Source organism: Megalops cyprinoides, chromosome 3 (assembly GCF_013368585.1).
Source record: "Megalops cyprinoides isolate fMegCyp1 chromosome 3, fMegCyp1.pri, whole genome shotgun sequence".
In the NCBI taxonomy this organism is placed as follows: Eukaryota; Metazoa; Chordata; class Actinopteri; order Elopiformes; family Megalopidae; genus Megalops; species Megalops cyprinoides.
Window position 1 is genome coordinate 27142547 of NC_050585.1, and position 17658 is coordinate 27160204.

The 17658-nt window shown below is 37.9% G+C and overlaps 1 protein-coding gene across 1 annotated transcript in view; it reads right to left on the reverse strand.

Annotated features, from left to right (window-relative positions):
• LOC118775630 (tenomodulin-like) overlaps positions 1–6006 on the reverse strand; it is a 48553-nt gene extending 42547 nt beyond the window's left edge. Inside the window, exons 1-2 of the mRNA XM_036525638.1 lie at positions 5910–6006; positions 240–374 (exon numbers count right to left, since the gene is read on the reverse strand). Of these exons, the coding sequence (XP_036381531.1) occupies positions 240–374; positions 5910–5957 (183 nt within the window). The 5' untranslated portion in view covers positions 5958–6006. The remainder of the gene's footprint in view (positions 1–239; positions 375–5909) is intronic.
• Between the last annotated feature and the right edge of the window lie 11652 nt (positions 6007–17658).

Genomic DNA, 17658 nt, shown 5'->3' on the forward strand with positions numbered 1-17658 from the left:
AACGCTTTAACCATTAACCTCATTCCTAGACAAGTGCTGCTGTGGACATACAGGTGTCTCCATGGCTGGGTTGGGATGTCTAGCACTGGATCAAAGAACTGAATAGTGGATCTCAATACCTGGGCTGGACTAACACTCACAACATTACATTGGTATTCTGAAATTTAGGACAGAATCAATGTAGTTTACTCAATGAGATTAAGAGATGAGAGGAACAGCAGAGGAGCACTGGCTCTTACCTTTGTGGGACTTGGGGTCCAGAACTGCTTCATGCTGAAGACGCACAGCGTCAGTGACAGAAGGACCAGGCTCAGCACTATCGCCCCCAGCTGGTAGCTCCGGAACCTGTTTTTTTTCTCTGTCCCGACTTCAACCTTCACATGTAAGATAGAGGAAGAAGAGTGCTATTATCACTATTTGTGTCTTCAATTGGACAGCGCTACCTGAAACGTGCAAGGCATACTGGATAATCTTGAAAATGGTCCTCCTCGAGGGTGTGATGACCTGAGCAGTGGTGATTAGCACTCTTGCCGCTCTGAATGAACTTAATGTGAGGGTCCGTAAGTAATATATTAACGGCAATCATTAAAATGTATTACATTTTAAACATTACCTACTTTAATGGAGGCTGCAGTTGCGAATCACACATGAAGCAGGCAGACAAATTGACCTGAAGTTGTATGCATCTCTCTCAATCTCTAACACGATGCAGGAACCGCCTGTTGGTACTTTGGCTGCTTTTACAGCTTTGGTTATGCTTTTCTGGAACTAAATCCAAAATGCATTACTACAGGTAAATGATAGCTCAAACAATGTCTATACGCACAAGGACATAAAAACACATGTGGTGTAACGGAATACAAAAGGTGCAACAAGCAGGAATTCTTTCATGATGAGGCCACAGGGTATACCTGTGCAATACCACATAAACAAGCAAGCGAATAATCTCGGATAAGTAGAAATATTATGTACAGAATGTACTGTACTATGTACAGAATTGAATGAAAGCAAGTTGTGAGTGGAAGATCACTGAATGGTTGCAATTCAGCTTCATTCATTAGTGCATCCAGGAATACGACTATACTGAACACCACAAGCACACAGAATGGTGAGAAAATGTGTCTCTAATTCAGAAGAGGCTCATGTTCCTTAACAGCTGTTGTTGTATTGCTGTCTTTTGTCCACCTCAAGTTGAGTACTAAAGGGCCGCAGACAACACAAATTGATTATTTGTAATATAAATGGAGGAACAACACCCTTTTCCAATCAGCAATAATAACCACTTGTATTTAATAAATATCACATTTGTTGTGGGAATTACACTAACATAGATCATTTGACATACTATCACGTAAACTATCATATCAGTTGTACTATTCACTATGAGTGAAAAATACTGTACCTGTCTAGCTAGCCTCTACTGTAGATAATGTCAGAATTTGTTTATTTAGAATTCTGACAGAGACTTTTTATTGATGCATACTTCGCACTTATTTGTGCACTTGTTCATACATGCCAAAAGATTTACTGTTGAGTATGTTCTATGCAGCATATTAGTATGCAGTATGCTACTGTGGGATTTGGGAAAGAGACACAGGATATGGTCACATGGTTGTTTCTCCTGAAACATGTGATCAAGTGGTATTTATTTTGTATGACTATTGAACCATCAGCAGATCATAGATTGACGGCTGTTCTGATGGACTGTAGAGTATGTTTTCCATATTGCTATTTGTAAGAATGCAATAATTCATTGCTCTTTATTCATTTCACTCAGTGGCATGTCAAATACCATCTGAAGTCAGGTTATCAGCATGATACAATTTATGGTTTGACTTCTTACAGATCCTCTGGTTTGTGAACCAGTGGTTGTAACCCTCCAATTTATTTATTTTTTTCCCAGGGAATCAGACCCACAATACTGATAGTAAACTGCTGGGAAATGACAGACTGTATATTGAAATATTAAATATAACATCAAAAGCAGTGATAATAAAAACCTTTATGAGGCTAATGTAAATAGCACTGTATTTTGTTTTCTACAGATGCACCCCATATATTATATTTCATTATAAATATTTTTACAATATTCCTTGATGCCTTGAGGCAAGTTTAATGCCTTAAAGCAGAGCTTTCTAAGAATGTTACCTCCAGAGTCTTGCAGTACATTCACATGTAAATAAAGTAAATGAACACTGGAACCAGTGTGAGACCTGAATAGAAAGGTGGCATTCGAATTGCAGCACTCTCTTTGAGAGCTGGATTAGCAAAAAAATCCTGGAGCACACACATTCAGCATGTCATTGCTCTTCACTGTTGCACAGATTGAGAAACGTCAAATCTTGAGAAAAATAAAGATGTAGCTGGGGAATGTTGCTTGTTAAAACAGTGCTCGGATATTTGTAATTGTGCGCTGATGAATTATCTTAGAGTCCCTGATGTTTATCGCTGAATGTGTGATAGCTGGGCATAGCTGCATCGCACTGCCCTTTCCCTATGAAAAAGAAAGTGCAAAAAGCAGCACCCCATCTGTAATTCCTCATTTTGGGTCTCGGGCGTCCCATTTTTCAAGAAAACAAGCTACTCAATGCTCATAACAAATTACACAGCCTGTATTTGTACGTTGCCATGTTGTTCAATACAGTAATGCTGTCATGATTTTGAATGTAGTCAACCAGCTGAAGTTAATCACTGTGAATGTAAACTAGTTTCTCAAACCTTATTTTGCACCTGCATGAAGGCGAAGGCAGTAGGACAGAATTCAAACGCCAGAAGTGAAAGGGCTCTTAACCACAGTCATTTTAAGGTAGTTTACTTGGCTCTAGAATGTGTCCTTTTATTCCATTAAAAGGCAAGAACACAGTAAAAACAAAAACAAGAAAAAAATAGTTTTATCTTATTAAGTGCTATGCTTTATATCATCCAGATACCAGATTCTGAACAACTTTACCTGCAGTTTCACTCTACTGTACAAATGTAGATGAATGAAAATGAATGAAATTGATATGCATCCAGAAATGAAACTGGTCAAAACACAAGTGAGCTGACACGCTGACATTTTTGACACAATTTTAGCGGCCCAATACCACTTGCATTAAAGGAACGCTTTCATAGTCCATTATTAATTATAGTGAGACAACTGTTGATTCAAAAGAAACAACAAAGGACACATTTATATTCACTCTGAATATAAAACAAAAGTTTCCTCAGCTTGTTTTCCACAGCCAAAAGTCACATGATACATAGAAAGGACAACTTTTCTTTCCAAAAGCTAAGGAAAAGAGAGGGGGGGGGTTTCAGTGATTCACAAAGGAATGCACAGGGCGTCTCTGAGGACAGCACCGAGAAGCATAAAATATGGAACAGAGCACAATTCAATTTTCTTCCAAACCCTACTGAAAGAGACATTGCACAGTATTTCCAGGTAGGAGAAATAAAGAGTGACATTGCATAATATTCAGTTCAGCCTGAAAAATATAAGCCCGGATAAAAAAAAACAAAACAAAAAAAACACCCTGAAATAACAGGAATTACTGCTGCTCCTTCTAAATACGGTCCATCTTTATGTGCAGAATAGTTTTGTCACTTGATTTCATTTAGTTTCCCAAAGGGAAGAGGAACTGAGTTGTTCCACAGATGGGAGGCCAGGCGATGCATTTAATAGGCTGATAGATGGATGCACTGCATGAAGGACAAGTGTCCGACAGAGGATGAAAATCAGACTGACAGACAAAGTACCACCAAAGAGGCACATAGTGAATCTTTTTTTTTTTTTTTAACAATGAAGGAATGGCTAAATCAATAAAATGGATATACATGTAATATAGGTAATGGTTAGAATACCTTAAGTCTCAAGGTTTTCTGTCCCCCATTCACCTTAACCCCAGACCCACATAAAGGTAGCTTTGACAGCGTCAGCTTCCTAGTTCAGCCTAAGAATGATTGTACTACGAATAAATCTAATGAGACGGTACACCACCAAAAACGGCAATAACAATGCATACTTTATTGCAAGGCCCTGGATATAAGATGTGAAGCTTTAGTCAAAGGGGAAGGGAATCAGGGGAGAGAGGGGGGGGGTCCTGGTCAAGGCAACCTTGCCCATTTGTGTTGGCACAGGGACACTTAATGAAGCAAGGTGGGAATGTGGCTGAAAACCAGAGATTTTTATCCTTGCCAGGAAAAAAATGTGGCTGCAGTCATTCTCCTCTTTCAAGGGTTGAATAAGGAATGGAAACTTGAATGGGGAACAAACTTCTTTCTGGCTGGGATTGAAATTCCTCAGAAAACGTTTTGGAATCTCCCAGTGAAACCCTAGTCAGTCAGTTCAGAAATGCAGGCCCTTAAGGAAAGTTGAGCGCCCCTTATCGTCCAGGAAAAAAAACACAAAATAATTATTAAACTGCATGCTCCTAAGGTTATCATTATCATATGCTACTAGTATATGCCTATTATTATATCCTTCTCATTGCCTTTGTTCTTTTGTTTGTTCTCTCCTATTTGCAGGGGCTGTTGAATGTTGCATGATGTCGCAGGTGTTTTCTACATCACAGCAATTCATACGGTTTGAATCCTGGTCGATCTGCACTAAAGTTTTCCACAAAATACAAAAACTGAGAAGGGAGAATGCTTCATAATGTGGACTTAAAATACTTACCAAACACACATTTTTTATTTTGTTTGTCAGCTCTTTCATGTCCATATCTGATACCTTAAATTGGGTGGTCTGATTTAAAGTGTAATGTGAATTATTTTATCTTTGAAAGCCCTGGCTTTTGTAGACATAAAAGCAGCACAATTTTGCATTCTAGATTTTACACATCAAAAAGGAAAGATACAGCATGAATTGTCAAAAGAGACAAAAGATTGGCCTTTTGCCTTACCTTTTCATTGTATGAATTCTAGAATAGTATTTGAAATTGAGTGTTGGATGCTGTCTTCTTCACCTTTTTCATATATGCACATACAGATATGTGCTATATACAACTACTGGAACTTTGAGTTTGTGGTACCTTTTAATAGCAAATGATTACAAAGAAAACAAAACAACCATGGAGATAAGGCAGAAATTTGAAGACTGCATACATTAATGAAAGACATCCTGGGTTTACTTGATATTCTATAGGTGTGCAGTTGTCGCACATTTATTACATTTTGAAGATACAGAAAGAATTTTCAATCCAAAGAAGAGTTGAAAAAATACTGGCAATCAATGTTGAAACCCTTCCTTTCCATATTAAGACAAGATACCATATATTTTTCCATTTCCTAGGTGTCATACTCTTAATCAATGTATATAGAGATCATGAGATGTGGGTGCAGGTATTTCATAAATATGAATACATGAATTATGTCACTTGAATAGCCTGATCACTGAAACTTTGCACAGGCATATGGGTGTAAGATGTTTTTTAAGTCCCAGAGCTGACATCTATCACTTTATAGGCAGACTCTTGGATTCTTTTCAAAAATACCAGTCTTCGTTGTTAAAGTCGTTAGTCACACAAAGTGTTTTTAGATTTAGTTCTTCAGATTTAACCTCACAAACACAATACATGATGCTATTATTATAAGTGTTATTATATATTATATCTAAAAGCCTGTATAATTTGTCTCAGATGCAAGGCATAGTTAAAACTAAATTTAACAAAATTGTGCCTAAAGAATATGTATTTGATAAATGCAATACACATATTGAATTCCCTGTTAATGGCTGGTGAATTATTTTTGTCTTTCTCAATGGATACATATTAATAGCCAGCATTAGAATAGGAGCAGAGCTATGGTTTAAATAACACTTTAAATAACCACATCAATTTAAACCCCACGACACGTCCCTGTTGCATTAAATGACTCAATTATTTTCAATTATCTCCTTTAAAAAAAATGCATTCAAAAGTTAGACTCACATCTCTCCAAAGAGCTTCCTGGCTGCTGGATTGACAGTTTGTTTCCATGCTGTCTTCTTGGAGGGGGCTTTCTGACACTGTGTGCCTCGCTGAGATAGAGCACTGTGCCTCTTGAGGAGACTCGAGGAGACTATGAGCTCCAGCTTCATTCCACTGGTAATTTGGGACTGTGCTCAAAGGGAGGGTGGATCAGATGGAATAGCAATTCCAAAGCACTTGTGATTTCCACTATACACAAAGCAGATGTGATCCCATGCACACCACTTCTGTGCAAGAGCTTTCCCCAACATAAAATGTTGATTTAAGCGTGTTGGATTTCAACTGAGAGTTCAACTGAGAAAGAATGAAAGACAGAAAAAACACTAAGTGTAGTGGAAGTAGTCCCACAGTAAAAAGTGTGACTTTTCATGTTAAAAATAAGTGACTGAAATCCAACTGCATTCAACAATGGGCACACACAAAAGGCACCCAGGGTGGTTTTATGAGAAAATAAAATCCAGTGAAAATGACACTCGGTGCTCAGTTGGATAACAAAGCAGCCATCAATCTGACTTGTAAGGGCTATAGACTTGGGGTGCACTCTAGTTGTGCATGTCCAAATAACTTTCCCAGAGGTTCATTTTGATACATTTTCAGATACATGCGGCTTTTTTGTAATAATCTTTTTGTATTTTGTCTTATGTCATATATGAGAATATATGCAGTAACAATGGCAAACTGCTGATTCTATCAATCATTTAATTTTTTTTTTTATTTAGAGAACAGCCAAAAATAATAATAAAAAAAAAACCTGGTACATCAAGCACTCACATAGAAACACACGCAAGGTGCAATCATGCATATAAACACACACTATAACAACCAGATGCCCATAATATAGGAGACAACAGTTAATCTTTTTCTAAACCATGCCAGGGCAAGTCACATTAAACTGAATACCTGTAGTTTAACAATCGCACTTTATGGTATATGCGATTTCACATAAACACTTTTTTTTGCAAGGAGCTGTTTAACATCTGGGAGGATCTGGCAACTCCTCAAAAGTTCATCTTAAAGGGGAGGAGTGGTTCAAGCATTTACCCTGAGGTGGTCTGTGTGTCACGTTGCCTTTTAGGATAAGTGCAGGAAGATCCCCTCATTAAAGCCAGAGTGTCCTGAAATTATTTAGACAGAGCAGCATTTTAAAAACATATACTCTCTTTGCAATGTTAATGTCAGTGCTAAACCTTTACTAACCTGTAATGAGCTGTAGTCTGAAGATGTAAAAAATTGGTACCTAAGTTTTTTGAAAAATTGGATCTTGGACATGTAATGTAAAAAAATGTAAAAATGTCAAAATGTAAAACTAAAAAGGATACATTGATTTTGAGATTCTGAAAGAGCCTTGTGCAAGCACATTAATTTCCAAAATTCCTTAACTTCTGGGGAAAGCCCCAAAGATCTGAATGGCACACTGTTGATGGAGAGTATCATATAGAATGTTTACAGATACTACGCTCACTGAAATAGTTGGAATAAACAGTAATTCTCTTCAGTATCCTCCCCATAGAATCTTGGGGTTTAGTTCAGAACTGCATTCAAAACTACCGTGCAAATAACCGCTCAGTGGACCAGGTCTCAACTCATTGATGTACCGAAGTGCTGCTGGGAGGTGACGTCTCAAGATACAGTGTAGAATACTGGCAAGGACCCTCTGACATTTTGATAAGAAATACATTAGCTATCTTGCTAGAACATCTAATTATATAGAAGCACATCCATTAAAGATGGCTCCTACTGTTTGTTGCCACTGACAAATGGGAGGCTAACATTGCTTGAAGTTTACTGCACTCATTTGTTGAAATTTTCAAACCCAGTGGAGTTACTGTGGAGCTGTGTCTTGGATCTTTTCAAACCAAGTACAAAAAGAATTTTCTTGCTTGTGGCTACATCATTTATTTGGTCAAAGCTGTGAGATCGATCTTTTCAGATCCAGTATTAAAAAAAGTTTGAAATTGCATTGTCAACCCTCTTTGAAAGTCAGGGCCTAGGCCTCAGACCTTCCTGACACAAAGAGATGTACTATGTGGAAGACCCAGACTAACACTACACACTCATGGAGCTATGGTAGGCCACATGTGGAGCCAGGGCAGCTGATGGTAGATGCTTCACATGTCAGAAGTATGTATTTCCTGCTGTATCGTTCCTGAATGTCTTTTAGTTTTCTCTGGAGTTCTCATCTTTTTTTAGACTCACTCTGTAAATCTGAATGGATCGTTTGCAATTTTTTATGATTTAGGCACTCATTTCTTAATCTATTTAAGGCCTACTTTACCCATTTAAATGATTTCTTTTATTTTTTATCACCCAGTTTTACCAGATAGATCACCATGGCCTCTGCAAATAATGAAGAGAATTTTGATTTCCTAAAAATCAATATGAAATTTGAATCTTGACTAATGTTTATTGTTGTTGTTATTGTTTTTAATGCAGTGCCATCTGCACACTAAACTCAGAAATAAGATATTACCATTGCAGAAATGCACTGCGCTACTTACAGAGACCAATAAGTTCCATGATGCCCTTGAACCCTCCATATTGTACTATGCCTCTAGTTATGAATAAACCTCCATGTGCTCCACTCTGTTCCCATGGGAACAGTAGGTCACATTGAAGGGATCGAAACATCCCTGTACTCCACTGAACCGCCAGGGTTGGAGCTTTCCAACAGGTACCAGCCTCTGACTGATTCTGTCTCCCCTCAATTCAGTCCTGCTACTAAACACATAGTACCAATTAGCTATTCAATCATATGAGGCTCTGGCTCTGCCGGAAAGGTGCATGTTTTTTGTTTTTCCTGGAGCCAGAATTTGCAACATTGAAAGTACCCTTTGTGTTTTCCAAACAAAAAGAAGCTAACACAACAATCATCCATGCTGGAACAATTGACATTACTCCTATAAAAATCTGCTACCTTGAAAATGGATTTTACATCTCTCTGCAAACACCTGAAATGTCAAAATAGGGTTTTCCTGCCCAGGCCCCTGTGAGGCTACAGAGGTAGAGATGATGCTTGTCTTTTGGCCTTTAATCACTGCCTCAAGGACTGGTGCGAAGGTAGAGGTCTAATGTTCAGAACTGGGACACATTTTGGGAGAGACAAACCTTTATTTAGGAGAAATGGCCTACATCCCAACAGGATGACTATGTTATGCATAACATTGGGAAAACACATGGAAACTCACAACGCTATGCCCCTAGTTCTACAGCATCTTAAAGCTTGTGTTTGTGCTGGGCACACACTTGATCTTGTACTTACCCATTACAGAGGAGCTCCCAAGTGGCTTAGTCAAGGGGTTTGTCCTGATTGCAGGCTAAACCCTATGGCCCAGGGTCGAAATTCAGTATCATCTACCAAAAATGACCAAGAGCTCACAGGAGCTAAACCAACTGGCTTATTCACTCTGAGATGGAGGTGGGTAGTTCAGCCAGGGTCAGCACCCTGAAACTTGTTGAGTGTCTGTGAGTTGCTCAGATGGCATCAGTGAAGTAGCGCTAATACTCTGATTAGTGTCCACTGTGCTGTATTCTACTGTGTGACTATGTGAAAAAATGTCTCGTGTGTGGGTGTGTCAAAATTTTGCTACTCCTATAAGTGCAGAGGTTTAGGCGATCACAAAAACATAGGTGAAGAAGAAGAAAAATTCAAAATAAATAAAATGCATTCGTGGCATTTGTGTCACCTGCAACCACTATGACATCCCTCTGGTGAGGCTGCACAGTCACATCTAACTGCATAACACTTGTGAAAAGGTTTTCAGACATATTCCTGGTTTCAATCCAGCTCAGTTGAACCCCCTGATGAACTAGTAAACAAGTTCAATCTTCTTTTTTAAGTAAAGTTTTGAAATTTTTGAAAAGGAAACCTGTTTTTAGATGATCATATATGACAAATGAAGAAAAAGTCCAGAAAATGTAAAGTCATTCAATTAAATGTACACTTTTACCCCCCCAGCACAGCAGTGACACTTTTAAGAGTGACAACTGACATCATGGCTAGTTACACTTAAGTGCTGAATTTGATATAGATAATCTCTGATTCTTAGTCAACTGCTTAAGTCTAAATGGAAATGTCCAGATAAAAATTGGCTCATAACTTGTTGGCAGACAATTCTGTTTCTTTGGCCAATTATGGGTCTTCTTTAACTTATCCTCCTTTTGGAGGTCCACAGGGATCCATCTTGGGACTAGCATTATTTTCTATTTATTTGCTGCCCCCTGGTCACACTATTCAAGCATAGCCTAACATTTCATTCTTCTGTACATGGATGATACCCAATTGCATGTATCTGCCAAAACTGTTGCCAGAAGCAAATTAACAGCCCTATTTCAGTAGTCTTAGTTATAATGGGATGTCTCAGAACCTTCTGCAATTAAAAGTGACAACAGAAATTCTACTACTAGAATGAAAGTCCTAGTCCAAACTGATCTTACAACCAAATTTAAAACCTTCAGTGTGGTACCTGGTAGTTGTCTTTGACCCTAACTTGAGAACTTTGATAAGCATATTAAAAAAGTGCCCCAGTTTTGTCTCTATCACTTAAGAATGTGTCCATATTTATGTGTCCTTCTGTGCTTCCACCATAATATGAAAGTCATCCATGCACTCATCTCCTCTGGGTTGGATTATTGTAGCACCTCATTTTCCTCTCTCCACAGTCCACATGCTTTATCTCAGCCATAGTTATTATGAGGTACTGCTGCTAAGCTCATTACAAGAATCAAAAAAGGGGCACACATTACTTCTATACTTCTATAAACAGTATTAAACAAACAGTAACTACTATAATACAAAATCCCCTGAATTAATTTTAAGACACTAAAGGGTCTGGCCCCTGAGTATATATTCATTTTTAGGAATTAGGATGGATGCTGATAAACCTGAGATCAGCATCCTAAGGTCTTCTCTCAGTCCCTTGCTACTAAAAACAAAGAGAAACTTTATGTTTTCTGTATGGGCTCCTTCATACCTTTACACAGATGACATCACATGTCTGCGCAACCAACAGGGTTTAATAGAAAATATCACCTTATGTGACACATGCAATTCATACTCCAAACATCCTATTTGTCAGTGAAGCTGAATAAAATCAAAAGCAAAACAAATTGCTCGAAACAATTAATAATCATGACAATGGCAACAGATTGCTGTAACTAGGCAGTTAGCAAAGGACTTTTCAATCATTAACACCCTGCAGACAGTAATGGAGTGTACTGTGCACATTTCTTTAAAAAAAAAGATGGTGACACATTCCAAAAACATTGCAGTATGGAAATGAACTGCCTGTGGCATTCTCTGGATGTGCATGCTATAAATGTGGACATCATTTAGTGTTCATTAAAAAAACTAAATCAAATTACCAAATAAACTCCAAAATGTGAGTTTAGGCTGTGCCTAATTTGTGTATTTTAGTTTATTTTCCAGTAAAATACCCTTGCATTCTGTCATTGTCATTGCTCCTTGGGGCCTTTCCCATTTAAAGGAATAAAACTAAACAGACTTATCTTCATGCTAGGACGAAAGCTCTCATTGCTAAATGTGCAATATAAGGTTTATAACGTGTTCTGTAGTGGTGCATAGTTATCACAGTCTATGAAGTCTGAAATCAGATCAAACTATTTCACAACTAATCAGTACAGCAGTCTTTGAAGGTAGAGCTGATTCCTTGACAAATGACATTAGTCAACTGCATCTTTTCTCATGTTTTTCTGAAAAAACATGAGTATAAAATTTTTTTAATTTATACAATTTTATACAATATTGTTCTAACAGCAACAGCATGTTTGGTGTGGCTTTACAGCATCTGCTAATGTAATTCAAATTAAATGACATGTCTCATCATTGAAACAAGCATGATATTATCATCAGTTGTGAAAACTTTCGTAAGATAATTTTCCCTCTGCATCTCTGGACAACGAGTGACCAAAACAAAACAAAAAAAAAGTTAAAGGCAATGAAACACTTTCAGAGAATAAAGAACGCTTATATGTTTTTTTTTTTTTTTTTAGCATTTAGTAGATTGTTAATTAACATCCTGAAATTTAACAAAACTAGCATAAATATGACTTATGAAAGCTCATTTTAGCTCAATCCTTGTCCAATGAAGAGGTACAACAAAATGCACAAAGGCATAAAAAATCATTTTGTGTCACAACATAGAAGAGAGAAATAAAAATCAATTAACAATAGTACAACAACAGTACAGTTCTCTTGGCACACCACATCTGAAACAGCACCAAAGGCTCCCAGCAAATATGCATCTACACTACACTGCACTGCACTTCATCTCTCCCTCTCTTTCTCTCTTCCTCATTTATGGCATGCAGCCACGTTGCCGGCTACATGCATAATAGAGTCGCGAGTCAGGACTGTGGAGGAAATATGAGGCAACACTGGTCAAGCGACAGGACGTTAATATAACCGGGAACATTTTAACACACATTAAGCCTGTCAGATCTGATAGCCAGGGGGGCTTAGTCAGCAGTTCCCCATTTATATAAATCGTTGCAATTACCAGAGCATTTTGCCTGGGCACATCAAGCAGGCCTTTCAAGAATAGTGCGCCATCAGCACTGGAGTCGAGGACAAGCAGCCCAAATCCCCCAGCAGCTGCCAGCACGAGGGAAAGAGTTCTACTGCTGCGGAGAAGAGTAAACAGCGATTTAGAGTAAAATTAGAGTAGATACTGGCAGATTAGAGGAGGGATGGCGAGAGCAGCCCAAGCAAACCTGAAAGAATTATAGATTAAACTTTTGCAATTTCAACTCGAGGGTCTCTTGCCATCTCCTGTGAGCTTATACAAGAATTTGATTAACTAGCAGACCTTATCGCCCGTTATTGTTGCTTTTTCACGCGTAGTAGGGTGTCACAATTTATTAAGAAGGGGAAATGCTCCAGAAAAACATAAATAGCTATAAAAAACTTCAGAAAACACTACTCAAGGAACTGGAATTTCAGGGGAAGTGTCAGTTAAACTTGGATACATTATGGAGTCCTTGTAATGGAATGTATGAGATGCAATAATCCTTTACAACTGCTGTCTTCATCCAAACCTTGAGCTGAACCTTGAATACAATCACACAGGACTGCTGTTGTTGAAATATCACTTAACAATGTGGTTAATCCATATCTATCAGTACAGCATATTGTGTAACTGTTAAGCCATAATAAAGTAACAACTCCTTCATGAGCATGGTCTTACCGCCTCTAAACTATGTATGATTTAATTTTTTAATAACATGAATGCTGTATATGATAGTAATATCAAGCTCACATGTAACGTCTGCTTTCACAAGGCCTGTTGAATAATATAAAGTGTGACCAACAATTGTACTGGCTTCACAAATGGTACTGCTGCTGAACTACGCTTTCCTTCTTTTGCCATCAGGCAAAGATAAAGTGATGGCAGCCACGTGAGATGAAACTGGTCTCTGGGTGTCCCATCTCTTGAACGTCACTCCCAGTTGGCTTTCTCTCTCTTGACAGTGGGAGAAAGCTGCCCCACTCTCCTTTGTCAGAACACCGATTCAGCCCTTGTCAAAATGGCTCATTATTCCTTGTGATTCTATTACCTACCTGGCCTCTCAGTAAGTGCCACTTTGGATCTGCATCGCTGAAACAGAAAGGTGGAAGGGGAAGCGGGGCTGAACTTGTGTCAGAGAGGGTTTTCATTGGATATCTGGAGGAATTACGGGAAGTGTGGAACATGCTGCTTCTGTCACCAATCTCTTCACACTGTTGGAAAAGAACTACCCTCTGTAGAGATGAAGGGCATTACTTACCTTTAAATATAAAGGAAAGGTGACATGGAAAAACAATTGTTAGAGAAAGGACAGGGTTCAAACCTTGCAACCTCTTGTTATGACTAATTTCCTGATGACTTAAGCAAATGACAATGTCAATTGACATATACACCACTATTTACAAATTAACTCCCCCCACATAGCATCAGCAGTCAAAAGCGGCTGTCACTTCTTTCCCTTTTTCTTCTTGTCACAGAAGAGATAATGAATTGAGTACCTGCATCACAGTGATGCCATTTATTAAAATTGCTTGAGCACACTCACGTCTCTGCATAATATTTCAAATAAAAATATGCTGTATGAAAGACAAAGTACAATACGTTATCAATAAAAAAATTCCAACAACTGGTGAGATGGTGAGTCACAGTGATGGCAGCTGAACTACTGGCTAACGTGCCTAGAGCTAGGTGAGACTGAGACATACTGTAACCATTATTGCAGTGCCCACATTTATCCCCCAAGCCTCTTATTTGACTTCTCTGAGCAAACTGAGGAAATAAAAGTTGGAGGGATAACACTGCATCATCTCCAAAGAGTTCTTTTGAACTGATGGGCTGAGGGAGCGAATAAATAAGAATTTGGATTACGACTCCGCAAATCTCTCTGACTTTCTGCATTCATCTCCTGAATCTCACCTTGTGGGAAAAGCCGCTTGCTTAAGACTTTTCTCAATTTCTTGCTTGGTGGGACAGGTGTATTTACTTTTGGTAATTGTGTTTCTCATCCGATTCGTAATGTTATTAAGCGTTCAAAATTCTGATTCTGAGGAGAGGCACATCTGAAAAATATCCACACAGCAATATTGTGAAAATAAACTGAAATGACGCCTAACTTCACAAACTGATTTTGCTAAAACCATGTTAGAATATTTTAAAATGTGTACATGAAAGAAAAGCAGAATACAAAATAATCTTGTTATATACTGTTTTCATTTCCCACATAGTTGTTGTCGTGTGTATGGGTGTATGTATGTATACAATTAGGACTTGATGTGAAAGTAAATTAGCTTGGGAATTCTTTTTTTTCTGAATATGAATGATGTGTAAGATAGCTATAAATAAAAACATTAAAGGGATTCCACAAATATTAAACTAGATGCATATTAAAATGGATGCAAGTCATACAAAAATATCACTTTATACTAATAGTTCACATAGTCATTTCAAAATACCTGATACTGAGCTGAAGAATCAGTAAAAGAATCAGTTGAAAGAATCAATAAGTTTTTAGGTGACTACTGATTAAATAATTATGAAATGAATTATGAGCTACAAATACTCACTGGGGGCATCTGTTTTTATAGCAATTATTAATAAAGGAATGCAAAATAAATATTTGTATAAAATTATATCAATATAATGTATTCAGAAAGCTATAAAACAATATGAGTTTAACTACATACAGCACAATTTAATCACTGGATACGAGTCTACTGAGGGATGCTCTGTCATGTTAACCTATTGTTAACTTGGATAGTTAGAGATAATTCTCCATACTTTCCTCTCTCCCACCTCTCTATCTCTTCCTTTGTAAAGATTAGTAAAGTAAAGATTAGTAGTGTGATTAGTAATACTTACAAAATAATGTAGACATTAGTAAAGAAGCAAATCGGACAGAGAAGAAAAGAAGCTCTCTGGATCTGAGTATCTGCTAAATGATGAAAATATAATGCAATGAGAAAGAAATATAAAGTGATTGCTACCAGGGGAGGTGATTGCAACACTGAAGTTACACAGCTTTTTTTCAAGTTTTGAAAATGTCAGTGCGTGAGATTTTACAGAAGTGGGTGGGGGGGTTATATTTGCAATAGTGCTCTGGTGAAGTGAAAGTACATCTTGTCAGCTTACCTTGGTGTGTGAGAATGAGACACGGTCCAAATGCATGGGTCTCATGCCTGATGTGCGACACTTGAGAGATATGAAGCTGTTTCCAAGCAACTGTTCCCTAGATGCAATGGAACACTGCAGAAAGACAGTTATTATTAAGATAACCTTATCCTATCACTGCGCATACATGTATATTAAACTAAAATATTTACAAAACACAAGACTACTACATAATGTAAATCAACAGCCTACATGTTATTAAAACATTTGCACTTCTAAGACTTTCAGACTCTTTGAGAAAATCAAAGTATAAGTATCACTGGGATTGTTGCCCTCTGCCAAGTTATGGGTTGATGGGATATTGGGAACTGGTGGGGCATACTTCACAGCTATACAACACCAAGCTGGCCCTTTTAGGGGCTTCCTACAGAAAAAAACAACAACAATGACCCTGAGTTCTGACTCATTATGTTAACATCTGGTGATTTTACCTTATCATAAAATCTCCTCACAAAATTATCCTCACAATAAATGACTGAACTTGGACTTTTTTTGTTGCTATATTCCCTTATATTTTTTCTGTCTAAACTATCCTGCCACATTACGTCATCAGTAATGTTCTTGGCCCTCAATTACTGTATGCCTCTGACCATTTGCATTCCACATTTGTAGGAAATGGACACATCTGTTTATTGTACCCATGTACAAATCACTTCCTCCCCTTGGCTGAAAATAGATGACAGTGATTTTGGTTGTGCATGAAAGCTAGCAAGAAAGCTAATTAGGCACTTATATTCACTTATATAATCATTATAATGCTAGATTCATAATAATGGTAATGACATAACCTTAACAGGTTGCAAAAATATCCATAATACATCCTCTATAGTTTTCATCTCTGTTACTGTGCTCTTACATCCTCGGTGGAAGGGTATTTTTCCCTTATCACTGTCACCCTGGTGTTGCCTGCATGGATGTAAAGCATTTCATAATGTATGGCGGATTTTGGTGTAAATTAAGTTCAGCTTGAGTTGTATGCAATGAGCTTGTGTTATATTGTATTTCTAGTCTAATTTATTGCAGAATTATGCAATAGCCTACCCTTCAAAGTTACATGGCTAACCATTTTAGAGAAATTTGGACAAAAACATGCTAATAGTTGTTATGTATTAGTGCTCTTATGGCTATTATGTAGGAGAATCTAGAGGGCACTAATCCCCTGTATCGTCATGTTTACGGTTGTTCTGAAATAAACCAATGAAGAAGAAGCCCATCCATGGAATCTAACATCTTCAGTTATGGTGATACTCCAGTTATAATGATAATCTGCCAGTGAGTAGTTAGTAGGAATGCATATTGATGCATACATAACAGTAACAAATAAGTTATCCTGAAATATATTCCATGGAGTTGGGTGAATGGCACGACCTTGAATATTAAATAGGTCGAAGAGCTGCCCATTCTCAGAAAATAGTAAATCTAGGGATTTTACCTGAGAGATGCTATGGAGATTCCAGTATCTGCCTGTTGTACCTCCGCTTGCCGCCCTGCAAAGGGGTAAGAGACTGATATGAATGGTTTGTTGTTTAGTGCTCTTTTTATTACATATTTCTGATTTCATTAAGTTTGGAAAGTAGATGTCAGCATAAAAAATGTGCATCACATTTTCTAGATCTCCCATCAAAGATATTGCGTGTAACATGGGTGACTCTGGGTGAGTATGAAACATGGGTGACTCTTCCCATGTGTATGTGATGAACTGGGTCTTGTGTAGCGAGTCACCTGTTAGCAGGTTCAGGGGTGTCGGGGCAGAGCAAAAACAGGAGGCAGAATTTTAATTTTGATGGTGTTCTTGACCCACAGGTAGTCTCATGGGCTGAGAGCCCATTCCTTCTCTACTTGTGTGTCTTGTGCTGTGGAGTCATTGTGATTTTGACGTTGCTCTGCCCTCCCTGGCAGACAGCTAGTATGACATGGATCAATGCCACTGAGAGTAACAGAGTCTGCAAATGGGGGAGAAGCAGGTGAAATACTATTTGACTTTCTGGATTAAAAATATATAGCCACTTATTTTCTATGCT